Genomic DNA, 26,592 nt, shown 5'->3' with positions numbered 1-26,592 from the left:
CAGAGGGAGAAATGGAGCCACTTAGAAAGCGTGTGTGTAAAGAGACGGCAAGGCTGCTGCAAGCTCATAAAAGAGAAGGAGGGAGAGTTAGCAGGGAAGATAAACGGGCTGGTTTAATCCCTGCTGTTAATTAAGAGCTGAGCATTTGCACTGCGCTGAGTCAGGGTCGCACCAGTGCTTCCATTCTCTGAGCCACAGTTGCAGCCGAGCTCAGTGCCCAAACCACGGAGACATTGGTAACCAGGCAGAGCAATGCAGAGGCAGAACGAGATGTTGGGAGGGATGAAAGCAGGGGAAAGAGGTGACAGAAAGCTTTTCCATGCTCCTGAACCTCCACACCCTGCCCCAACAGCCCAAACCCAGACCCTGCCCCGCAGCTGCCCAGGGCTGGGGTCACCCTGCTGCACAAGCAGGGACCTTCCTCCCCTCTTCAGCATGAGGAACTCCTGCCTGCATGATCCACCAGGGATCCAGTCAAAGAGGATCATGAGAACATCAAAGCACCACTTTGCACAGAATGGAGGCTGCAAATGGAGCAGCAGAAGGGCTTCCATCCCAGAAGATGCCTTGCTCGTATTCCCAACGTGTTGTGGGGTGGAAAGCAAGGCTATTTCCTAGCATGAATTCCAGCTCAATGGCTTTTTTCCTCCCTGCTGCTCCTTCTCCAGACATAGGTGCTTCCAATGCTGGCCATGGACACCCAACAGGAGCTGGCAGCCAGGCTCTAGGAGAAGGGCTCCCAGACAAAGCCTGTTTGGATCCAGGACACATCCCACAGTGTCAGATCTCACTCTGCTTGATAAAAAAGCCATCCTTGCTACAGGAAGTGTTCCCTGGGGTTCTCTCAATAGGCAACAAGCAATTACAGGCTTTTGTAACAGACTCAGCAGCAACAAAACAGTGAAAGCAGGACACAGAATTCTCCGTGAATGAAGCAAACGGAAAGTGGCTGACAGCTTTGGGGCAGGAAGGTTTCCTCTGTGAGGCCACTACAGACATCTCCTTCCAAAGGTTTTAAAGCCTGAATGTTGGATTTGAAGGCAGCAATATAGGGAGTTAATAGTGTTTAGCCAGTTTACTGTCACTCCTTGTAAGTAAATAAGCAAATACAAACCCATCTCCCATCTAAGGCTGTAAAACTCCAGGTCAGGGAAAGGCCACTGATGCTTTTGCAGAGTATGAACTTATCAAGAATAATTAGTTGTCATAAAAATTTGCTCTTCCCAAGGCAACAACAGCGATTTTGCACAGTGGGCACTTCAGCACTGCTCCTGAAAACAGCCTCTGTTCCTGACCACACACTCCAGCCTGGCCACGCTCTGAATGTGCCTGGGGAGATGCTCTGTGCCATGGAAAAACACATTTCAATGGCTGAAAGAAAAAAAAAAGTAAATAAATCAGTAACTCACCTGTTTTTGTTCTTCTCCCAAACTGTCCCACATGGATGCCACAATTTTGGACACGTCCCCAAAGGTGGCATTGGGGTTTTGCCCTTTGATGGCTGCCTGTGTGTCTCTGAAAAACAGGGCGTAGGCTGACACGGGCTTCTGGGGCTCATTGGGGTCCTTCTTTTTCTTCTTCTTTTGGCTTTTGGGCTTTTTGCCCAGGTCTGTTGATGGTCTTTTCTCTCCAGTAGCCTGCAAAACCATGAGGTGAACCATAGCAGTCAGCTGGGAGCGGTCAGATACAAGTCCCTGCTACAGCCAAGGAGATGAGAGAGAGGGGGAATGGCAAGGGGAGGGATCCCAGCATGGAGAGGGGGGGGGCAGCAGCCCTCAGGGTCTCTTTGGCCCCAGGAGCCTCTTGGATCACTACACAAACTGCTGGTGGGTGCCTGAGCCTGGCTTGGTGACTCCACTCAGACCAGCTCACAGCTTGGGTTCATCCCTCTGTACCTGCTCCAAAAGTAGGGCTTTCCAGACACTCACCCTTGGTCACCCTCCTTCCCCCTCCTCCTCCCTGGCACCACAAGTTCACTCACTCCTTGATACTTTTCTGGGACCTCTCCAAATGCTTTGTTTCCCAGCCATATCCCTTTACCCGTCCACGAATTTTTCCAAAGTTGGCTTCCAAATGGTTTCTGGTTTCCACCCCAATAAGCCCCCTTTGCAAGCTGCTCCTGATTTCCCTTATCCATGTGTGTGCCAGTGGTTGAGTGCCCCCATTCCCAGGAGGATTGTGAGCACTGACCAAGCAGCACCAGCATCACATTAATCATCACACTGGGGCCATCCAAAATTTGCTTCCCCCTGCTAACATGTATGTACCCCTACCCAGGAAAAATATCCAGGAATGGAACTATTTTAATCTTATGAATGAAATGCTTTGCATGCGCCGTTCACTTTTAGAACCCATCTGGGTGCAGCTGGATGACCAGGACTGGCTGTACCCATGCTCAGTGCCCTGAGGGTGTTGGAACCAAGGGGAGCAGCACAAAGGCAACAGGAGCTGGACTTTGTGGCTGCTCAGCACAAGATGCTGCCACTGGGCTGGGAAGTAGAACAGCAGGTCAGGAAACAGGGATGCTTCCAGTGAAGGTAGCACAGAAAGAAGATCCTACATCAGCCTATATTAGGACACCTGTGCAATGTGTTAGGAAAAGGTCCTTCCCCAGAGGGTGGTTGGCACTGAACAGGCTCCCCAGGGCAGTGGGCACAGCCCCAAGGCTGCCAGAGCTCCAGGAGGGTTTGGACAATGCTCTGAGGGACAGGGTGGGATTGTTGGGGTCTCCTTGGCAGGGCCAGGAGTTGGACTTGATGATCCCTGGGGGTCCCTTCCAGCTCAGGATATTCCACGATTCTATGAATATAAGGGAGTGCAGAAGTCTCCATGTGAGGGTGTGAGAAGGAAAATACCCCTAGAAAGCACTTGGACATCCATCAAAGCTCTTAACACATTACGTGTGGTCAGTGAAAGCTCACACTACAGGAAAGCACCATTATCCTTATTTTACAGCGAAGGAAAAACTAAATACACTGGAGGTTAAACATGGCAGAGAATAAACCCACTGCCTGCTGCAGGCTGGATCTCTGCACCGAGGAGGGCAAATGGGGCACCAGCCCCTCCACCTGCAGGCCCTGAGCTCAAGCACTGAGTGCTCAGCCAGCACCCAACTGTGTCAGTCCCTGCTCCACCAGCTGCACAGGTGGTTGTATCACTTAAAAAGACACAGGTCTAAACATCAAGATGTTGTTAACACACTTCCTCCTGCTGAGCTGGGAGTAAACAGCCTCCTCTCCTGATGGATTTGTTGATTTAACCACATACTGGGCAGTGCCAGGATTTAAGAGGCTTCCCTTCAGCTGGCACAGGGCAGGCACGGGGAGGAAAGGGCAGCACTGCTCCTGTTCCCCCCTCAGCAGCTCTTGACTGGCCATTAATTTCAGTATCAACGCAGTGACATTTGTCAAACAGACAGTGACCATTAGTGAATGAGCAGTGAGCTCAAAAAAATTGCATTTAATTTAAAATTGCCCAATTGGGCTTGAATGGGAGGCCTGGAGGTGAAAGGCCAGCTTATTAGGAGAAAAAAAAAAAGCATGACAGGGCTTCAGCCCATTAGGAAGTGAGATGGTATTTTAAATAACTGTGATCCTGTTTGATTCGCTGAAATGCTACAGGGGAACCTCCTCCCTCACAGCCATCGACCACGCCAAGGAGCTGGAACAGGACCAACACAACCCCAGGCAGGGTTATAGCCAGTCCTGCTCAGGCAGCACCAAGAGCACATGGGATTTATGAAAAACAGATGCTGTGAGGCTGCCAGGAGCTGTCAGTGCCCAGGAGGGAGCAGAGCAGATCAGGACTTTGCCTGGTTTTCATGGGGTTTTCCAGCTGTGATGCAGCTGGGATAAGACAACAGCCTGGCCCTGGCCCTTTCAAGATGCTTGAACAACCTAAGCCATATTCATGGCTAAAGCCAAACTCCAATGAGCCAGAGCCTTGCTGTCCCAGAGCACCCCCAAGGGTCATCCCCAAGGGTCATCCCCCATGGTCAAAGGGACCATGAAGGCTCGGGCAGCAGGATGAAGAGTATGGACTTGCCCTGGAGAGGCATCAGAAAGTCTGTTTGACACCAGATGTGGACAGATGTGGGGCAATTCACTGGTGACAGATATGATCCCATAACCTCAGTGCCTTCTTAGATGTTGAGCCCATGAAGAGCTGGAACCACACGGACACTGTGATTTTAATAACTATGGAGGGCGACCACTAATCCAGCTGGAATTTGAGCTGTAACCACCTCTCCTTCCCATGCACGTGTACCCCAAAGCAGTGAAGCAGGTAAATGCACCAATGGGGCTGGGAGACCTCCTAAAATCATCAACTCCCTGGCTCAGAGGACCTGCTGGACCTGAAGTAATTGCTGGCATCAGACCCATTTCTTTAATGTGTGACCTTCTTCCTCACAAGATGAATTTCTGCTTGTTAGACGTTGCTTTGATGACCTGTTGCAGAAAAGCCCTTAATGGCCACATGAAAAATGACTGGTGGGTGAATGCAGCAGCTGTGCAGACAGAGAAAGCAAACAGAAACCTGCAGGCCACAACACAGCTCTGCTGCTTTCCTGACATTTAGGGTCTCCTCCTCCATCAAACACATCACTGCTGTCCCACCTGTCTTGATGGGGAGTTTACAGGGCAGAAAAAACGAGGGGGATTGCCTTAAGGGTTAGGAAAAATTCTGATCTCTGCAAATTTGGACGTCTCCAAATTCTTCCTACTCCCACGGGCACCACTGGCTCAAGAGAACAGAAGATGCAACCCCAAAGCTCCAGGGACTCCTGGCTGGCTGGGAGGAAATGCTTGGTGATGCTGATGGAGGCAGAGAGAGAACCTGGTGTGTCACTAAGCTGAAACGAATTTTTTGCTGACATGAATTATTTCAGCTCCCAGGTCATTGCTTGGAGCTGTGTGACACAGGCTTTGGGAGATGGCAGACTGGGGGGTCCAGCAGCATAACCCATCCTATAGTGCACCCCAAACATGGAATCAGAGAGTTTGAAAAACTCCATCTATTTTTAACCATGCGTATCCCTTCTTTTTACAGCTGTATTCCACTGAAGCTGCTTTTGCATCCACCTTTGCACTCTGCTTTGAAATGCCCCAGTCTAAAGTGAAACCTGCCAATGGATGAAGAACTACAGGATTGATGGCAATCCATTTTCCTGGATTTCCACAGAAAGGGAAAGGTTTTTGCCCAGTCCTAGCACTTTCCTAGTTTTCCAGTGTCTGCACTGTTTGCTGCTCTGGTTATACATTCAAATCCTGTCACAACAGTCTGTTTTGGTGAGACAAGGTTACAACCCCAGTGCCTTGGGTCAGCACCTTCCAGGAGAGGGTTCTCCATGACAGGCTTTAATCAAAGGCACAGAGACACATCAGGTATTGAGGCAGCAACTCAGCAATTGCTGGAGTTTGCCCTCAGTAAACAACAGCTGCAGACTCCTGGAGCACAGCACGTGTTGTTTGCTCTCCTGGTGCATTTTGAGAGAGATGAGCAACAACCAAGATGTGCCCCAAACCCTAGGAATTCCTTGGGTTTGTTCATGCCATGCTCAGCAGCAGTTGTGTTGGCTGTAGAGACCACTGAGACATTGATGACTACTTAAAACACCACCTGGGTGAACTAAGAGACTCTTCCTCTTTTAATTTCTGGGTTTTTTTACCTTAGCAAGCCATGTCCGGTGAGCTCAGTCAAATCCCACCATGGGATATTTTCCTTCCCTGGTTTAGTCTCTTCTACCCACCACTAAAAATCTAATTTTGCCTCAAGCATTTGCAGACCCTCAGCCCTGAACCAGCTTTGCTCCTCAAAATCCTCATAGGAAGAAACCCTGCAGCTTGATGGACCCGGCAAAACGTGGAGGCAGAAGCCCAGCTCTCATCTCCAAACCTTCTGGGTGAGTGCTGGGCCTCACCCTAGGCTGGAAACAGTCACCTCATCCTTGGGGAAGTCTCCCACTCCATATATTCAAAATAAAAGCCTATTTAGCACGATTTACCCCTCGCTGAAGAACATCCCCCCCGTTTTCTCGCTGTTACAACAGGGCACGTACCTTGTAATGTGACTCCGTCTCCTCTTCCTGAGTGGAGCTGGAGGGAGATGGTGTAGCTGACTTACTGCCTGGGGGTGAGGGGGAGCCGTGGGCGACCCCACTCCTCATCCCCATCTGAGAGATGAGCTGGGACTGGCTGAGGGCGCCCATGGGGCCGGCCAGCATCCCGGGGCGGTTCAGCAGGGGCACTTGGCGGTTGGAATCGTAGGATGCGGCGTCCGAGTGGACCATCTCCTGGATCTGAGTGGGGAGAGGATCACCTCGTCATTACAAAATGCACTCGTGGATTTATTACGCTGTTAAATCGCTTCAAGATGAGCTCTGATGGATTTATTGTTTAAATTGTCCTCTGTGGATGGGAGAGATTCTTCCTACCAAAAAAAGCCGAGAGCAGGAGCTGAGCGCTGTGCCTCCAGGGCTCTCTGCTCCTGCCAACCCCCTGCCCATGAACATTGCAGAGAGGTCCTAAATCACCTCTGTACATAGGTCTGTATGCCCAGGAGGTGCCCCTGCCTGCCTTAGGGACCACTGGTGCCCGGCATCTATTGGGGATATAAAAACAAAATGTTCATAAATGAGCAATTTTTGGCCACGTCACCAGGAGAAGGGACTGCACTGCAATTTACTGGGCATTTCTGGGGCCAAGCTTTGCTGCTGTGATGTAAGGCCATTGCTGAGCACAGGCACATGTTGTGCCAGGGTATTGGGGGACAAGCCCTGGTACATCAGGGATGCAGCATTAGAGGCTGTGTATCCCAAACATGGTCTTTCTGAGCAATACTTGGTGCTGACATTTAGTAACTGCAGAGATGAAAAAAATATCTACTTGTCTGAGTATCTGAAGGTACCACAACCAACCCCCCTGCACCCTCTGCAGGGCTGTTGGGTCACTTGTGCTACTGGGATTAAACCTAGGAACAAGAAAGCACAAAAGCCATCAGTGGAAGCCCCAGGTCCCTGCTCCCACCACATCAATCTGCCCAAAGCTGTGACACCACCCTCAAACCAGAGGTTTGTATATCCCCAAGCTCCAGAAGCCCCAAGCTTCTCTCACAACATAGAACCACAGAATCAGCAAATGGTTTGGGTTGGAAGGAAAGTTAAAGATCATCCCACTCCACCCCCTGCCATGGGGAGGGACACCTCACACTACACCAGGTTGCTTAAAACCCTGTCCAACCTGGCCTTGGACACTTCCAGGGATGGGGCAGCCACAGCTTCTCTGGGCAACCTGTGCCAGGGCCTCCCCACCCTCACAGGGAGGAATTTTTTCCCAATATCCCATCTAACCCTGCCCTCTTTCAGGTTAAAGCCATTCCTCTTTGTCCTGTCACTCCAGGACCTTGTGCAGCTCTCTTGGAGCACTTAGGTACTGGAAGGGGGTCTAAGCTCTCCCTGGACTGGACCCCAAGGTGCACAAGCAAGATCTGCTGGTGGCCACCACCTCCATCTCAAGATGACTCTTCCATTTTTAAATATTACAATCTGTTCCAATCCCACTCAAAAGGAATAAAGAAAATAACATAAAAAAAAAGAGTCCAGACAAGAGAAAAAAACATTATGAGCTGCTTGTTAAGATCTCCCAGAGAAGGAAGGAGCCAGAAGCGACGTACGTGTGTGCACGTGTGGAGGTAAGAGACGAGAGGAAAAGGCCACGTGACAGAGTCGTCCCCAAAAATGTGGAGTTTCCTAATACCCATTAATCTGTTCTCATAATGGGAGAGAGAGGGAACATCTGATGGGACTGAAAGGTGACTAATGACACACGGCTGCAGGGACACACGGACATGGCACAGGCCGCAGGCACAGGCGCTGCCTCCTGAGGCTGCTGAGCCCACTGCCCTTGAAAGATCTGAAGGGGAAATGAAACATATATATATGTGTCTAATAAAGAATGCTGAATGCTGCATTAGACACAATAAAAATATCTGGTGAAGTGTATATTCCCCGTGCCACAGCATAAACCAAAGTTCAAGTGGTTGGGTCAGGAGGGAGCAGCAGCAATCACAGAGTCCTGGATTGGTTTGGGTGGGAAGGGAACTTAAAGGTCATCTCATTTCAAACCCTGCCATGGGCAGGGACACCTTCCACTAGACCAGGGTGCTCCAAGCCCCGTCCAACCTGGCCTTGGACACTCCCAGGGATGGGGCAGCCACAGCTTCTCTGGGCAACCTGTGCCAGGGCCTCCCCACCCTCACAGGGAAGAACTTAAATCCCATCTAACCCTGTCCTCTTTCAGCTTAGAGCCATTCTCCTTGTCCTGTCACTCCAGGCCCTTGTCCAAAGTCCCTCTCCAGCTCTCCTGGAGCCCCTTTAGGCCCTGGAAGGGGCTCCAAGGTCTCCCTGGAGTCTTTTCTTCTCCAGGTGAGCATCCCCAGCTCTCCCAGCCTGGCTCCAGAGCAGAGGGGCTCCAGCCCTGGGAGCATCCCCATGGCCTCTCTGGACTCCTTCCAGCATGTCCACCCCCTGTCCACCAAGAAGCAAGTATGAGATGGGGACAAACCCTGCTGTTTGTTGCTCCAAGACCCCATTTCCAGTTTGTAGTATTTTCCATGAAAACCCAATTTTCCCCCCAGGATCCATCCCTGCCTGGTCACCCCCAGCAGCAGAACTCAGTGCCACAGGCAGAGCCCAGCTCCCACACAGCCTCCTCCAGCCACGGAGTGGGAGGGAGGCAAACCCTGCCTGAACTGTTTTCCAGGCTTTTTCTCTTTCATGTTAATCTGATTAACGTTAACACGAGTTTAAAGACCCGAGCTTTATTTATTAACAATCTTCATTCCTGATAAGCCTGCTGAGGTGTGATCTCTCATTACCAGGGGAGGTTTGCCAACTCCATTAGCAGCACACACAGAAGGAAACCCAGGGAAGACCAGTGAGGGCTCGGCAGGCTTCAGAAGAAACAAATCCGAATGCAAAACCAGATTTGCTGCTGCAGGTCAGCAATCAAGAGCTTTACACAACACCCCACAGCATGTTCTGCTCTCTTTTGGATTCTCCATCAGCAGAGGAGTGGTGTCAGGGGGACAAGTTTTCCTAGATCTGCCCTTTTTCTGTATTAATTACCAAGTGAAGGGATTTCATTCACAGGAATTAAATGCTGCCTTGCATTTCAACAGCAGGAGGAGCCTGACTGGGGCTGACTTAGAGGCCACTCTGAATTGCTCCCCTTGGCTTTGGTGGTGTCCAGGAGGCAGCAGGGCTGGCTTTGCTCTGGCAAGATTTATGTGCCCTTAAAACCTCATTATGTGTCTTATTGCAGAGCTCTGGCCTCTCCTGGCCATGGTGTGGGAAATCCTGGTCACAAAGACATTGAGGATGATGCAGCCACGGGGACAGACACCAGGCTTGGGCAGCACAGGAGGCACCAGAAAGGCAATTTCTGCACTTGCAATTGAATTTGCTGAAGTCGTGGGAATGGCCAAGGTGGGACAGGCAGTGATGAGGGGCATGAAAGGTGGGGAGACAGCTCAGCACCCATCTGCTGCACGAGCAGCAAGCTGCTTCCCAAATTCCAGTGGAAAAGGTATGTCTGTCTAGGGTTTTGTCACTTTAATCCAGACCTTTCACGCTGGAGAGGCTCTGCCAGCTGCTAAGGAAAAGAATAATTTATTGTCCTTATTTTAAATTTAAATGACGGAAAAGTTTAGAAGATGGGTGTTGTAGAAATGGGGAAGGCTATGAAACGTGGCTTAAAAAAATGTTTAAAATTTAAAATAGCTCCCTCACGTTTCAGCCACGGCAGTCTCCTGGGGAAACACTGTATTAAGACAATTTTTTTTTGGAAACTTTTATTATGTGGCCAATAGACCACAACGGCTCCGTTTATCCATTAAATATGTAATCATACACTTTTTCTTTACAGTGCATGTTATTTATGCATCAGAGCAGAACAAGTCCAGGAGTGCAATTATGGATATGGGCCACGTGCTGCAAATGCTTCTGAAAATTAGTAGGAAAAACCAGAAACCTGAGCCCTGGCTCAGAGGACTCGGGCAGAAGCCTCCTGCTGACACAACCCCACCACGGCCCCCTCTTAAAAAGTGTGGACACTGCATTTTTCCTGGGACATCTCTCCTCCAAGGGTATCTTGGCCCAGAGGCCTCCCCCCAAGCAGCTCCCTATTTCTTTACATCATGAATGGGGAGCTGTAACAAAGATGGGGACAGACTTTTAATCAGGGTCTGCGGTGAGAGGACAAGGGGGATGGTTTAAACTAAAAGAAGGTTGATTTAGGTTATACATAAGGAAGAAGTTTTTTTATAGTGAAGGTGGGTAAAACACTGGCACAGGTTGCCCAGAGAAGCTGTGGTTGCCCCTGGATCCCTGGAAGTGTCCAAGGCCAGGTTGGACAGGGCTTGGAGCAATCTGGGATGGTGGAAGGTGTCCCTGCCCATGGCAGGGGGTGGGATGAGATGAGCTTTAACAGTCCTTTCCAACCCAAATCATTCTGCAATTCTATGATAAAAAACCCATTTTAGTTGAATGTTGCTGGTTCTGACATCCTCTCTCCCTCTCCCACATCTCCATTTCTTCTCCCCCAATCCAGGAGGTTCTGCAGAAGGACATGTACAGCTGTGCTCCTCACAGGCACCCTGCTGGCCACTGTTTGAAGGGGCAGGAACTGCTCCTAACATTTGCCACTCACTAGATTTCTCTCCACTTCCCTTTTTTTTTTTTTAAGTTAAAAAAAAATGCAGTTTTGGAAGCAACAGGCCAGGCTGCCACCTTCACACTGCCCTCCCTGGAGTCCTCAGGACTGGACAGGGCAAGTGATGGAAAAGGCATTTGTGTTTTCCAGATGTAAAATATTTGGGGTGAAAATGAAGGTGAGTGGTTTGTGTGAAGCTCTGGAGCTTCTTCCACAGGCTTGAGGATGACAACGGCCTTGGCTCAAGGGGTAAGGGTTAGTCCTGCTTCCTGCTGTGGGACCCTGAGACACCCAAAGGAGGTGATACCCCTTCAGAAAAGACCCAAGGAAAGACAGACCCAGGAGCAGGATTCTGAGATGCTCCCCTGCAGCAAATGGCCTAATTAGGCAAGTAAATGATGAATGAAACTGGGATGATGGCAAATCGAAGCGAAAGAAGGTAAAAAACCACAACATTCCCCCGGTGAGAGCAAACAAACCCCCGGTCCTGTGGGATGCAGCTCCAGCCTTGGGCTCACTGAGGCTGCCTCACGCCTTTCCCCTCCCCAAAGCACTCAGGATCCCCCCAGGGCCCAAGAGAAGCACGTGTGTAATTAAATAACTGCCCTCCAAATGTGATCAGCTCCATCACCAGCAGGAGAGGCTGTGACAGCCAGGTCAGATCCCGTCTCCATCCCAGGCATTCAGCACAGCAAGCTCACCACGAGGTGCTGCAAAAGGTTTGGGATGGCTTTGCCAGCCTCTGCTGAAAAGATGTTTTGCATCTCAGAGGAAACACGAGTGAAATGTGATGTAGTCATAGCTAAAGTAATTAAGTGCATCTTACTTAGCAGATTCCCAAAGGCTGTGCTAACTCAAAGACAGCTTCTTTTTTTCCACAATATTTCAATTCTTTTAATGAATATGCATATCAAGCCCATAAATGCTCCAGTTAATCCTAAGAAGGAGAGAAAAACAGGCTGACAAACGGCACATGTTCTGCACTCCTTGTTTATGGGGAAAAGGGGAATCCAGAGTGAGTGATAAATGCCATAAGGAAGAGCCTGGCCAGGAACAGGGAGCTCTGCTGACACAGATTATGTTTGAAATGTGTCAAGCCAAACTTCAACTTAACTGCCCCCCCAAATTCCCAGGCAAAAAGGAGCTCTTTCAAGCAATACAGGATGCAGCACCAGCCAGCAGACCTGGGGCTCAGGTCCCAGGCTCCAGGAATGGTTGCTCTCATGGAATGTCCTCTCCTGCAAAATCCTAATTCCCAACTGAAGCCTCGAGGCAGGTCCCACCCCTATAACCACCTTCTGCCTCTGCTTTCCACGGGATTTTTCTGCTCCTCCTCCCACCTCCCTTGGTCTCAGACACATCTTGAAGGTATGTTTTGGTGCCAGAAGTATGAATTCAGACTTTCTGTGTTATTCCCCCCGGGGTGTGCTCTGCCCTTGCTGCACAGGTGGAGCAGGGACGCTCCAAGCTGCTCCAACCCCACCAGCTGCTTGGCTGGGCTGCAATCCTGGGTGGGATCCAAGCCAAACCACTTGCAGATGGTTACCCAGCAGGAAAAGAAGAAACTTGGCTGGAGTTTGCCACATAACACTGTCTGACCCCACTGCACTGCATCCCCCCGAGCTGAAGCAAAGCTGTGCAAATTGGGGTGTGCAAAAGACAATGGCCAAGATGAGCAGGAGTGGGCAGGTGGTGCAACCCCACTGAGGGGCATTGCTCCATGTTCCAGGGAGACCAGCACATGGGGACCACCAGGCTTCCATGCAGAGAAGGACTCGAGGGTGCTGGTGGATGAAAGGCTGGACATGTCCTGGGGATTGTGCTGACAGCACAGAAACCAACTGTGTCCTGGGCTCATCCCACAGGTCAGGGGGGGATTCTGCCCCTCTGCTCTGCTCTGGTGAGACCCCACCTGCAGAGCTGCCTCCTGCTCTGGGGTCTCCAGCATCAGAAGGATGTGAACCTGATGGAGAGAGTCCAGAGGAGGCCATGGAGATGCTCCAAGGGCTGGAGCCCCTCTACTCTGGAGCCAGGCTGGGAGAGCTGGGGGTGCTCACCTGGAGAAGAGAAGGCTCCAGGGAGACCTGAGAGCCCCTTCCAGTGCTTAAAGGGGTTTATAAAAAAGATGGGGACAGACTTTTCAGCAGGACAAAGAGTAATGGTTTTAAGCTAAAAGAGAGATGATTTAGACTAGATACAAGGAAGAATTTTTTTAGGATGAGGGTGGTGAGGTCCTGGCACAGGTTGCCCAGAGAAGATGTGGCTGCCCCTGGATCCCTGGGAGTGTCCAAGGCCAGGTTGGACAGGGCTTGGAGCAACCTGGTCTAGTGGAAGGTGTCCCTGCCCATGGCAGGGGGTGGAACAAGATGGTCTTTAACAGTCCCCTCTAACCCAAAGCATTCTGTGATTCTATGACTCTCACCCTTCCCAGGGTGACTTAACACAGGTGGGCTGAGCAGAACTGCCAGAGCCTTCCCTGACCGGGGTCTTCCTCCCCAAACAAGGCAAGAAGCTGCCCCAGGGGCAGCCAGCAGTCTCACTGGCAGCACAGCTCACCTCTCCTTGGGTTTGTTCCCAAGAACAAGTCATTACAATCACAATCAACCAGGGAGAGAAATTATCTGCTGAACAGCTTTGAAGCAAAGTTTTCCCAGCAGGCTTTTTCTTGCATTGAAGTTTAAATGTAAACGCATCACCATGGCTGAAATGCTTAAAGATGATTTACTTAAAAAAGAGAGAGAGCAGGAGAGAGAGAAGCTGATAAGAAAATATATCCCCAATTACCACCCCTCCTCTTCCCGATTTGTAACTGCTCCTAATAAACTTTCATGGTCTATGTAAAATGCTTTAGTGCAGTGACAAATTTCTGCTGGAATTTGAGATGTCTTGTTCAGAGTAATAGCTATCTCACACAGGTGCCCAGCTGCTGTTGTAAAATCAGTAAGCATTTAATTGAAACAAATGACTATAATAATAGTACATTATCCCTGCAGGCTCATAGCCATAACAGTTTTAATTATTGAGTTAAGAGTCAAACTAATTTATCCTTTAAAGTAACAGCCACATCTTTGGTTCCACCGATCATCCTATTACGAATACGAGGGGAACAGTTGGAAAGGATTTTAAAAAAGGAAGTAATTTATTTTTGTAGAGATGGGGGGGTTATTTATCATATGGCAGGGGTTTTCTGTATGCAGTGGGGTTCCCAGCTGTGTTTGTCGTTTCCTGGGACGAGCCTCCCTCCCAGATCCCAGAGGGACCAGGTACCCCCCTGCCTCTCCCAGGGATCTGTAACCCCACTGGGCTGCTGTGGGGTGGCTTTGCTGGCAGCAAAGCACAGGAGCCCATGGGAACTGGTGAGAGTTTGGGCACAGGGAAATTTTTTGGAACCGTACTGAAATTGCTGTTTCTCCTCACTGAACACGGTGGGAAAAAAAATAAAGGTTTCACAGACTCAGGTTTGCAAACATGACCCGAAGGAGCATCTCTGAACTCAGAGCCAGGCAGCAAAGAGAAAGAATCCACATTCTTCATTTTAAAAAAGTGTTTCTGAGGCACAGACATGCCCTGGGGCAGATTTGAAGGTACAGCTTTCCCCAGCCCTCGGTGGCTGTGACACAGGGGATCTAAAGCACCTCTGTGAGCCCGCGGGGCATGACTCAGGCACTGCAGGTGGAGGGGATGGATGGAGAGGGGGTGGCTGCAAGGAGGTGCTGCCCACTGCCCAGACCCTCCCTGACAGGTGGGGTTCAGAAGCTGCCCAGGAGGGTGGATTCACTTGCCAAATCACCCCGTGGGTGATCCCTGGAGCAAGCCCTGAGTGCAGCCTGTGTGCTCACCCTGAGCCACCAGCACCCAGAGCTCGCATTCCAATGCTTGCCAGGCTCTCACCAGTCTGTCCTGCACCAAAGCACTTGCAGATCACCATCAACCCCCTCCCACTTTGGCCAAAGGTGCAGGAGTGATCCTCTGCACCCTCTCCATGTTCCCCACCCTGCTCATTGCTATGGATGCTTTTTGGACTTCTTCATCTGCAGCACCCACCATGAAGATCTCACATCCCTTTTCCAGAGCCACCATCTCTAAAGAGAGGTGTCCTCATCTTGAAAGACCTTTTTTTTTGCTCCTGCAGGTGGGACAATACTGGTTCTCCAACACATATTCATTACTGGGGATCAGGTTTTCGGGTCATGCCAAAAGCTCTGCATTTCTGTGTTCTGCTGCTTCCCTGCTCACTGCATCATCTACCAACTCCCCTGCAATTATTTAATTTCTTCCTCTGGCAGAAATAATGACAAACTCCAGGAAGACAGAGTGACAATCCAGCCCACCAAAGCTGTGTATCATTGGGTTTGTATTGTTCAACTTTCTCAGCAGACTTTGTGCTTCCAAGTCAAATGTCTTGCAGATGTCTAAGTGTGTTATGTTAACACTGTTACCTCTATCACCCAAACCTGTAATCTCATCAAAAAAGATATCAAGTTAGTTTGACAAGATTTGTTTTCCATCAGCCCATGTTGATTGGCATTAATTATATTACCTTCCTTTAATTCTTTATTAATTGAGGCCTGGATCTGCCACTCCATTATTTTACTGAGGATTGATGACACACTGACAGGTCTGTAATTACCCAGGCTGTTCTGTTTCCCTTTTTAAATATTTGCACATTAGTTCTTTTCTAGTCCTCCAGAGCTTCCCCAATATTCCAAGAATTACTAAATACCAGCATTAGCAGCACCAAGAGCTCCTCAGTCAGTTATCTGAAGCCATGTGCAGACAAGCTGGCTCAGCCTGATGGCTTAGAGGGAACCTGAGCAGACATATATGAGAGAAGAAACTTTTATGGTTGGCTTTAAACGCTTTAAATGAAATCCTGACCTTTCTAATTAAAGTTGGCAGTTTCAAATGCAATGCTTTCAAACGTGAAGCTTCACCCTAAAGCCACACAGTGGCTTTCACAGTCCATTCACACATAAAAACAACTGGGAGAAGCCCAGACAAGGCTCCCAGGGCTTCTCCCAGTTGTGTTTATGTGTGAATGGACTGAGGAGAAGCACTTGGGTGGATGAAAAGCTGAACATGACCCAGCCATGTGCACTGGAAGCCCAGAAATCCAACTGTACCCTGGGCTGCACCCCCAGCACTGTGGGCAGCAGGTGAGGGGGGGATTCTGCCCCTCTATTCTGCTCTGGTGAGACCCCACCTGCAGAGCTGCCTCCAGCTCTGGGACCCCCAAAGAAGATGTGGAGCTGCTGGAGCGACTCCAGAGGAGGCCACAGAGATGCTCCAAGGGCTGGAGCTCCTCTGCTCTGGAGCCAGGCTGGGAGAGCTGGGGGGTTTCACCTGGAGAAGGGAAGGTTCCAGGGAGATCTCAGAGCCCCTTCCAGTGCCTAAAGGGGCTCCAGGAGAGCTGGAGAAGACAGGATAGGGGGAAATGGCTTCCCACTGCCAGAGGGCAGGGTCTGATGGGATATTGGGAAGAAATTCTTCCCTGTGAGGGTGGGGAGGCCCTGGCACAGGTTGCCCAGAGAAGCTGTGGCTGCCCCTGGATCCCTGGAAGTGTCCAAGGCCAGGTTGGATGGGGCTTGGAGTAACCTGGGCTGGTGGAAGGTGTCCCTGACAAAGACAAGGAGGGTGGAACAAGATGGTCTTTAAGTTCCCCTCCAACCCAAACCATTCTGTGGTTATACATAGTTCTATCTGTCTCCTCTCTGCGGGGATTTTTTGGGATCTGCTTCTGTTACTACAGAAATTACTCCATGTCTTTTCCATCCTCTAACAATCTCTGCATGTTGGGAGTTTTTTTCCCCCAAAGAGAAGCTCCCTGCAGCAGCAGCCCCTGGGTGCTGGCAGGGGTGGGCAGGACCCAGGGCTGGTGTTGGGGAGCACCAGCCTGACACACTGAGCTCAGTGCCTTGGCAGGCTGTGATCCTGTGCTACCACATCCTGCTATTGAGGGGGAAAGAACCCTCCAAACACAATTAACACTTCATCAGAGGATAAAGCACTGTAACTTCTGAGGGAGAACAGGGGTGTTAAACAGAAATATTTCTCATCCATATTGTCACTGCTCCCGGTGCTGGAAGGGCACGGTCAGAAGGAACAGACCAATTGGTACAGCAGGAGCTAAATTTTGTTATTCTCCTGTGATACAACCTCCCACCATGGTCATCTGCCAACAAGAACATTATTGGAGATTTACAAACCAGAGATGCCCACAGGGGTCCCAAATCCAGCTGTTCCCACCCCCAGGGAGTGCCAGGCATGTTGGAGTCCTGCTCCAGTGTGTGCTTCCCTCTCTCTCGGGCCAGTGGAGTTATCACACAGATTGCAAGAGGTCGTGGTTTTAAAGGAAGTCAAGATGGCAACGACAACCCTGGGCAAGCTGGAGCTCCAGCCCTGTCCTCCACCTCAGCCCTGCTGCAGCCCTGCAGCCCCAGCTGGGATGCTGCTTCTGGAGGAGGTGACCAAAGCACTGTAAAATCTTGGCCCATCCTGAGTCATGAATCCCACCATCATGTGAGGATGGATGAACCACACAGCTGAGGTGGGTTCTGAACTGCACAGAACCACAGAATCATTAAGGCTGGAAAAGACCTCTAAGATCAAGACCAACCATTAACCAAGCACTGCCGGGTCCACCACTAAACTATGTCCCTAAGTGTCACATCTGCATGTTTTTTGAAGACTTCCAGGGATGATGACTCCACTACTGCCCTGGGCAGCCTGTTCCAGGGCTTGACCACCCTTCCAGTGAAGAAATTTTTCGAAATATCCAACCTGAACCTTCCCTGGTGCAACTGGAGGCCATTTCACACAGCTGAGCACATGGGATGTTTCCCATAGCTGAGCTCCTGCAGCCCTGCAACCCCACCTCACCTGCACCATGGAGACCCCAGAGCTGACCTGGGGCTTCCTTCACGCTCCTGAGCTGCCCCATCACCAGCACAGAGGTGACACTGTCCCTGCACACCAGTGTCACATCCCCTTTGACAAGAGGGAGGGTTAAACCCTGCTGCTTGCATTGGGGGTGCTTGGGAACAACCCGATGGGATGGATTCTGCAGGAGAACTGCACGAGCAACCAAGACTGGTGGCAGGACTGCTCCTGGGCACGAGGACCTCAGACTTCTGCCCTACCATAAGATGTGGTTCTGAGGGCGAGGGTTCCCACCCCTCCCAATCCCTTTCACTCAGGGCAATGCGCTGCCCTGGGGGCACATCATCCTTGGGATCTAAACCATCCATTCCCAAATGATCCTTCACTGCTCGCCAGGGCTGGGCACCACAACATGATAATGCCACACAAAACAGCCTCATCTCAGAATCACAGAATGGTTTGGGTTGCAAGGACCTTAAAGACCATCCCTCCCACTAGAGCACGTTGCTCCAAACCTTCCACCGACTTTTTTTCCAGGTGTTTTGCCTCTTCACCATTGAGTCTTAGGGGAAGGAAAGGAACCATTGTGACTATTCCCATGGGGACTGCGGGAGGGACAGCATGTGTCCCTTGCCAAACTCACTCTTCCAAGGTCAAGGATGAGCAAAACAGTCCAGCAAAATGTGAACAAAGTTCTGGTTCTCATGAAAAAGTTCCTGGTTTAGTCGAAGATGTTCCTGCCCATGGCAGGGGGGTGGAACTGGTCTTTGAGGGACCCCCAACCATTTTAGGATTCTGTGACCTGTCTGGAGGAGCAGAATGCTGTGGCACTGGAAAGCTCCACTGGTGTTCCCGCAGCTCTCAGCTGGAGAACTGTCTGTAAATAAAGTCTTCAATCAACTTCCTTTTTTTTTTTTTTTAAGTACATTATTTTACGGATAAAGAACAAGCCTGATAATTCAGTGAACATGTTTGCAAATAATCTATCCCATTAATTTCCAGCATGTTTTCTGAATACATTATTTAGCGGTTTTGTAAAAACCATTTGTAGAGGAAGGGAATTGCTGCTCATCCAGGCAAAACACCACCACAGCCCAAAAGCTGGGGCCAGAATTCCCCTGGAATGGCCAGTGGGAGGTAATTAAACAGCACCAGACCCTCAGCCCTTCTCCCACCCATTGGGGATATAAAACTTACTCAAATTGTTCCATCCCCTTCCTGTGTTGGCAAAAGGAGGAAAGACAAGGAGAAGCAGCTAGAGAGGGGAAAAGAAGCAAAGGGGTCAGATGATAAAAAATTCAGGGGTGCAGGTGAGGGACTGAGGGGGCTGGGATGGTGCTGGGAGCAGGGAAGGGTTTGCACCAGCCGTGGAGCCCGTCCAGAACCATTTCCTAGTCCAGATTCCTGTCTCCACACTCGAGGTGATGGAGGAGCAGATAAATTATCTCATGGAGTATTTTTGTTGCTGTATGTGGATGCAATGGTGAGACAAAGCCATCCCAAGCAAGGGGAAAATCTCTTTCAGCACCAGAGCTGTTTATACATCAGATTTGCTTTCATTTCTGGCTTTCTCTTTCTAATCCTGAAGATACTGGTGGGAAGACGGATTCAGAAGCCAGTGTTTAAACATTCTATGATAAGTAGCTCTATAAATGGGACTTGCTGCTTTCCAGGCCTGGGCTGAGACACCACATGTTGTGTGGGGCTACAGGTGGTCCCCGGACACACGTCCAAGGTCCCCTTTTGTCATGAATGGAAATCAGGATCCTGCTGACTACAGTTCCTAAGCTGTGCATTCCATGGGACCATCACCTGCCCAGCAAAGCCATCCCACAGGTCAAAGACAGGATTTGAGACACAAATAGATTCCTGGGGAGCAGAGACCTGCTTTAATGCAAATAGCCTTAGGCATAGAAAAAAAGGGAAAGCAGGAAAATACTAGAGACAGAAAGTTTTTCACTTCACACCTCCAGCTTTACAGAGGAATTTGCTTTTTTTTGGGGGGAGCAGGGGGTGGGTTAGCAGGTCCTTGACATCATTAGATGTTTAACAACCTGTGTTACAGCTCAGCCTTCCCTTTGGCAAGACTTTGAATTGCTGGGATGGACAAAAGTCCCGTTCCAGGTGGACTGGAGGCCAATAATTTAGTTTTTGTTACCCTGCCTGCCCAATGGGACAGCAACATGGTGTTTGCTTCTCAGGGGGATAAAAACCATCACTGGTAAGAGCATCTCCAGCTCCCAGGGGACTTCCCACAACCAGCTCCCCCGTGGCTGTACATCACACTCCCCCACCCCACCTGCAGCCACGTTGGCCCCCTCATCTCCCACAGCAGTTATTGCCCCCTCCCTGTGCTCGTGCAGCTTATTGAAGCCTTTCTGCCCAGCCAATTTCCCTTTGCTTTATGTCTCTCCTGGCTCTTCTCACACATTTTAGATATTGCATTCACATAAAGCAATAGACTCGCAGGTAATGACAGACCTCCACGTTTTATTGCGTGGAGCATTAAAGGAGAAGACGGAGAAGAACGAGAAAAGAAGTAATTTTAGAACACAACAGGAAACTGGAAAGACTAGATAGAAAACTCACCCCAGTGGGATTAAACTCTCTGAATGAATTTTAATAGTTTTTTCTTTTTTTATTGCAAAGTCTATCAGCCCACTTTTCAAGCACCGTAAGAGAAGCTGTGGTGTTAGAAAGATTTGGGTCCCAGTGCTGATCCCACATCTGCACACAAACCACTTCTCCCACACATCTGAAACAAGTTGCCCCTTTTTTGCCCCCACTCAGTTTCCCTCTGTGGCCAGATGTTGTTGGGATTATTGTGTTAGTCTGTAGTAAGTGTTTCATGAGTCTCCTATTACCAGGAATACAAGCATCCAGGGAAGGAGGATGGTTTTGTGGCTGAATATTCTTTGGGAAACCATAGGTTTTTCAACCCCCAGCTCTGCCAGAGCAGTCTGAGATGGAACCAGATCTTCAGCACACCAGTTCCCCACCAGCTTAACAGCGATCATGGCACTTCCCTGCTCTGCAGAGGGGAACCTCCGAGAGCTGCGGGATATGCCACGACCCTGCTGTGTCACATAAACTGTTAACAGAAGGCACAGTCTGTTATCTGCCTGTCTCTAATTATAGCAAATGCTGAACACTTTTAAAATAGGTGTGAAAAGCCCAAATGACTCCATGTGTTCAAAATTAATTGCAGGAGGGAACAGAGAAGAGAAACTCGAGCGCCGACTCCCGACACAAGAGCCAGATGCCGTAACTTCTGTTCTGACTCCCGACAATGGCAAACCCTTCTCACCCCTTAACCAGCCGACGTAACTGCAGCTCCTATTCCAGCACAAGTTACAGACAGGCAAAAACCCACCTAAATGCAGAACTGAAGCCATGCAGGTGAAGGAAGTGCTCACTGAGGTTCCAGCAGCAGCGTTAACCTGAGGTGTTGTGCTGCCTGCACTGTGCAATACAAATTATTAGATTAGCTGTGGTGTATTCAGGGGGGCCAGGGGAAGAATATTCAGTCCAGCAGCATCTCTGTCCTCCTGGGCATCTTCATGATGGATAACAAACACCTCAGAGATTCATTTATTTCCTTCCAGCAGCAAGGTACTCAGTTCCTGAAGGTGAAATATGCCCTATTAAATGAGGCTTGGGTCTGCCCAGGACTGGATTGCCACAATAACAAGTGTTTCTACTGCCAGTCTTCGTTTAATCCAGGTAACGACAGGGATCCAGGCCATCAAAAACACTTCCTTCCCTCCAAAAACACATAACCCCAAGTGGTAAACCAGGAGTAATGAATAACCCCATTAAAGGCTTGATTTTTTCCCCTGGGATTACACGCCGGCACTGGGGAGCGTGATCAATGGAGTCTTGAGGTTCAATCAATAAGTGCCAACGACAACATCCTGCATTCCAGCGATGCTCTCCATTCATCAACTTAAATAACTCCAGTCACCCAAAAGACAGAGGCACTAAAACAGCAATTAAGGTCTTAGGGGAAGACCCGGGACAGCCCTGGGTGTTCGGTGCTCCCAACACAACCGACGGAGCTTCCACCTCAGGATCAGGCACATCCCCCTCGGTGCCAGGCTGTTGATTTGATAGATATGGCAGGGCTCAAAACGCAGCAGAAAACATTTCAATTAGGCTCTTAAAAAAGTGATCACTATTTTGTCTTGCACATTGTGCCACCAAAACATTTTGGATGGCGTGCCACGCTCGGCGCCGCATTTGCATTTCCATCTGATCAGACATCAAGGACACGTGCCAAGCGCGTGTTTACATTCCAGATCAAATCACATATCCCAGAGATCTCATTAACCTGCTGCCCTGGAATTACACAGAACCACCTGGAAAGGAAGCAGCTTTCCTCCCCGACACCTTCTGAGTTTCCCAGACGAGCTTTGAGCATGGGCGGCTTCGTGGAGGTGTAGGGATTTACGTGCCTTGGAAGGCTTCCCAGGTTTTTTCTGTCCAGTGAGTTTCACCACAAGTGCTCAGGTTCTGCAAGAGCTTCATCTGTCTCTGTACATATGAACAGGCTTTACAGATGGCCAGCATGGTGAAGGGATGGGTTAGGGGGAGGATGGGTGATGGGTGGAGGGGAAAGTACAGAGAATATTCACCATTTCTAAGGGTTGAGCATCAACATGAGGGCTCACAACTGATGAGGACCTCAGCTGTTGGAGACACTGCTGTCCCCTTGCTACCTGAGGTCAAAGCCATGCTTTGACACCACAGATCCCAACCCTCACAGGCACAGGGCTGGTGCCCTCCTTGCCCCACAGAGGGGCAGGTGGTCGGGACTCTGCAGCCCCTCTTGCCATGGGCAAAAGTGTCCTTCTCCCACAGAAAAAGCCCTTTATAAACTTGCCAAATAGAGACAAAACTCTCCCTGTTCTGCTCCAAAGAAAGCAGCAACCTCAGCTTGAACCCTGGCTTTAGGCTTTTATCTACACACATCCTCGTTTGTTAAACAAAACCTTAAAGCTGCTTATAGGACATGACTGCCAAAAACTTTTATCACCTTCACAGGCTTGTTTTCGAGGAACAGACAACATTTCCCAAGTAGCCACAAGTGTATCAAAGAGGATATGCCACAGCAGATTGACTTGGGAGAAGCTCCAGCAGGATTCTGGAATCCTGACTTGCAGGAAGGGATTTGATCTCATTGGTCTCAGCTTCCTCAGCTGGAAATGGTAAAAGAGGAATTACTCCAGACCTGAGATGGGCAGGTACAAATGCTGAGTCACGATGGATGAGATTTGCAAGAATCAGCCCATCCCACACTTGCAATTCCCTGTTCTTGAGATGCAGAAGATGAAGAAGAGCCAAATACACTATCTGGGAAGAAAGGGTTACTTTTCAATCGAAAATTAATGCACTGAATTCTGAATTAACATGTGGGATAATTAAAACCATCTTTCCAATGAATTTATTATAGGATATACAAAGCTAATTATAAATTCTCTGTTGCTTAATCCCTTGCAGTTTGCTAATGCAGCGTTGAAATCTCTTTGGCCACACTTGTTTAAATTATTCATTAGACACAGCAACAGTTGTGAACTGTAATTTAAATTGGCATCTCATGAATATTCAATTACTACAATAAACACTGGAATGTTTTACTGCACACTGCTCGATAGTTTGTGCTCGAGCTTGTGTTGACACATTTTTATTAACTCTTTATAAAGGTGTTACCTATTTATGTCACTGATTACAATGAGAATAAAAAGTCCCACTCATAAATATTTGTGTCGTTGTCTTAAGAGAGACGATGTAATTAGGCAAAGCTTCAAAAGTCATAATTAATATTGGGTGGATCTCCTTTCCCTCCTGTTTGCCTCGAGCACGTGGACTGGCACGTTTTCAAAGCCTGGCACATCCAACCACGGCTTTGGCACCGCAGCCTTTCCAACTGCCCCGGCCAAATTCCAGGGTCACCCCACGGGGTGGCCCCGAGTGATGCTCCACCTGGTACCCCACAGCCCCTGGAGACTCTGGCTGAGCTGGCATCCCGGCCCCCCTGCTTGCCCTGCTCCCATAGAAATACAGAGACAACTAGAGATACTGTGAGTATTTGCTCTCTGGCCTGCCAAAATTAGGAAATAAAACGCAGCTGGCAATAAAATCCCTGTGTGTGGCAGCCTGATGACACTCTGCAGCACCTTATAGTTTTTTAATGGGGCATTTTTAGTAGCAGCCCTAAAAAATAATTTTCAAGTGGCTGTATAATTTGGTGTGGGTTTCTATTTTTAGCCTGAATTCTTTCATTTAAATGCGAGGTCCCCCTCTGACCAGAGACTGTAAAAACAACATCATGGGACTCAATGTCTGCGGCTTTTCAGCAGCACCACGTAACATGGGTTAGTTCAGAAATTAAAATATTTCTCCCTTGCCAACTGCCATCCTTTGCAAACAGAGCTGGTGATATGATACTGCAGGTATCAGACTCAGTGGTGGAGGTTCAGCTTCTCCCTGGGGCTGTGGAGGGTGGAGAGGTGCAGGAAAACCCCTCAGACTCAAACGTACCCTCTTGTGTGCTGACTTTCACCTGCACAGATCAGAGCTGCCAGGTAGGAAATAACAGCTTCTGCAACCCTTGCTTTATTCCCAGAAAAATCAGGATTTATTTTTTTTTTTGGAGCAAACACCCAGCCAGGGCTTTCTCAGGGACACAACAAACCCCACCAGCTTGCTCAGGGGATAATATTGCTGTCCCTCTGTCATGTGGGGTAATCTTGTTAGCCAGTGGATGAGTAAAAAGGCCAAGCAGTTTATCCCAGCAGGAGATTTTGCTGATTGCTGATGTGACCAGGAGCTGCTCTGTGTCCCAAGGTGAGCACAGCACTGCAGGGAGAGCTGGTGGAGGGTTCCCATCAGCTGGTGGAGGGTTCCCATCAGCTCACAGCTCTCCCCTGAGACATCCCCACCAACCCCTCCTGGGTACCAAGAGCTATTTTCCTCTTCGAGAGGGGTGGCAAAGCTAATGGATATTTACACAGTGTTCAAATGCTAATTCCAGATGGATCAGCTGAGTGAATAACTTAAAAAAAATTTACCTAAAGTATTTTTTTAAAGTTATTACCGTGCTGACACATTTTTGTTGGCTTGGGAGCATTTGAAGGATCTTAGACCCAGTTTCAAGGAAAGTAACATCCACACGTGCTCCTCCTATAGCACTGTATTCAGATATTCATAAGCCTGAAATTCATTATACCTCCAGCAGACACCTACAAGTACTTTAGACACAGTTTTACTTCCACCAGTGAAGACAGGGGACTATTGCTCACCACCCACAGCTGCACTGGCAATACTCACCCTGCCAAACTTAACACTCAGCCATTGATCCTTGTAAAAGATTTTACACATTAAGGTAATTTTGCAGCCATGCACTTTTTTCCATGATATGCTTCCACCACAGGACTCAACGTTCAGTGCAGCATTTGCTTGTGGGAATATGAATTTGATTCCTCGTGGGGAAGATTATTCCTTCCTCTACTCCCCCGTGTGCACGGCATGAACCACCGTCTCCTCTGCGACCTTTGCATTCCTATTTTTCCCCCCCGTAGGACAAAAAGCTGGTTTGGCACCTCTTAATTATGGCTTTGTTGCTGGCAGTTCATCTGTTCACCTCAACCTTTATTTCCAGTGACATAAAGCATCCGACTGTTCTGCTCCTCTGTTGCGACACCTCTTGTTCCAGATCACCCGCCTGTGAGTCAGCAGAGGGTTGTGCACCCCTCGTACTTCCCCATAAATTAGTAAGTGATACCTTGGCTTGAATTGCAAGGGTCTTTCAGGACTAATCTGTGCATTTTCGTTGGTGTTTCTTCAAGCTCTTTCTCATGTACCACAGCTGGCACCTCGTTTCAACCTTGCAGCAGAACACAGACAATCACGACACTTTGTGCTGCTAATGCCTTTCTTTTTTTGATCCATGAATAATTTTCTTTGCCACTGTAGCAGCTCTCCCAGAATACTAAAAACCACACAGTCTCCTGTAACCATATCAATTCATCTCTGACGTGAGCCGGAGAGCTGCAGCGCTCCCGGTGATGTCAATGCATGATTCAGACATGCTTTGCTTTATGTTCCCAGATCCAGGGCTCGTTCTGCTTCCCTGAGAAGGGGGGAGCTGGCTCAGCTCCTACAGACTCTGCCATAATTCACCCAGCACTGCAATCTGCACTCACATACACTGGAAAATGCCACTTGACTGTGTTTGGCTGGAAGCAACTTCTCCCTGAAGCCCTGAGGAATGGGATTGGGTAGATCCTTGTGTCCAGCAACCTAAATGGGATGGGTCCCCTTTGGATCTCCTCATCTCATGGACCAAGTGAAACTCCACCCCAGAATCAGAATCTGCAGAGGCAGGACAGACAGCCCATTGAAAGTAAAATTTGGCAGGTTTTAAATGTAGGAGAAAGTGGGAAGGAAACTCCTGATCTATGGAAGAATTTAGTTCTTGCCATTTTAGCAGAGACCAGGTTTTGTGGGCCACTGCCAATGTCACCTTTTAAAATTCTCCTTCAGCCGGATGGGATTGATGCAAAGTTCAAGGCACCCCTTAGTGCTTCCAGGGCTGCACGTGACTGGACCTGCTCCCATGGGTGACAACATCTCCCTGGATGTTCTGCTGCTCCTCTAAGCTCTGTGCCTGCACTGACTGTCCCAGAGAGCAAGATACACTCTGTGTATATTCACAGCTCTGGTTTGCATGTCACCAGAGGTCCTGAACACACAGTTCCATGTGGTTCACCCATTGCTAAACCACGACACCCATGCAGGGCTGAGCTGCAGCCCCCTGGTACAGACGAGGCTCTTGGCTGCCTCAACCCTTCAGAAACACAAGGTGAAGACAGGAAACCTCCCTAGAAGCACAACTGCAGCGTCATGTCCTGCTGCTTTGCCTTTGCAGCCAATGTTGCAGGGGGCTGATGGACCAAGGAATGTCCCTTCCTATGACGCCAGCAGGAATGCTGCCAAGTTTTTT

At 49.3% G+C, this 26,592-nt stretch overlaps 1 protein-coding gene across 1 annotated transcript in view; it reads right to left on the bottom strand.

Annotated features, from left to right (window-relative positions):
* The window catches only part of LOC113972629 (TOX high mobility group box family member 2-like), a 155,331-nt gene that overhangs the window by 18,002 nt on the left and 110,737 nt on the right, over nt 1-26,592 (bottom strand). The window contains 2 exon segments of the mRNA XM_027693919.1: nt 1,410-1,637; nt 6,059-6,298. Of these exon segments, the coding sequence (XP_027549720.1) occupies nt 1,410-1,637; nt 6,059-6,298 (468 nt within the window).

The sequence above is a fragment of the Neopelma chrysocephalum genome, unplaced genomic scaffold, assembly GCF_003984885.1.
Source record: "Neopelma chrysocephalum unplaced genomic scaffold, ASM398488v2 Primary Assembly neopelma1_94, whole genome shotgun sequence".
NCBI lineage: Eukaryota > Metazoa > Chordata > Aves > Passeriformes > Pipridae > Neopelma > Neopelma chrysocephalum.
Note: the sequence above shows the minus strand (reverse complement) of the source record. Positions and strands in the feature narration are given on the sequence as shown.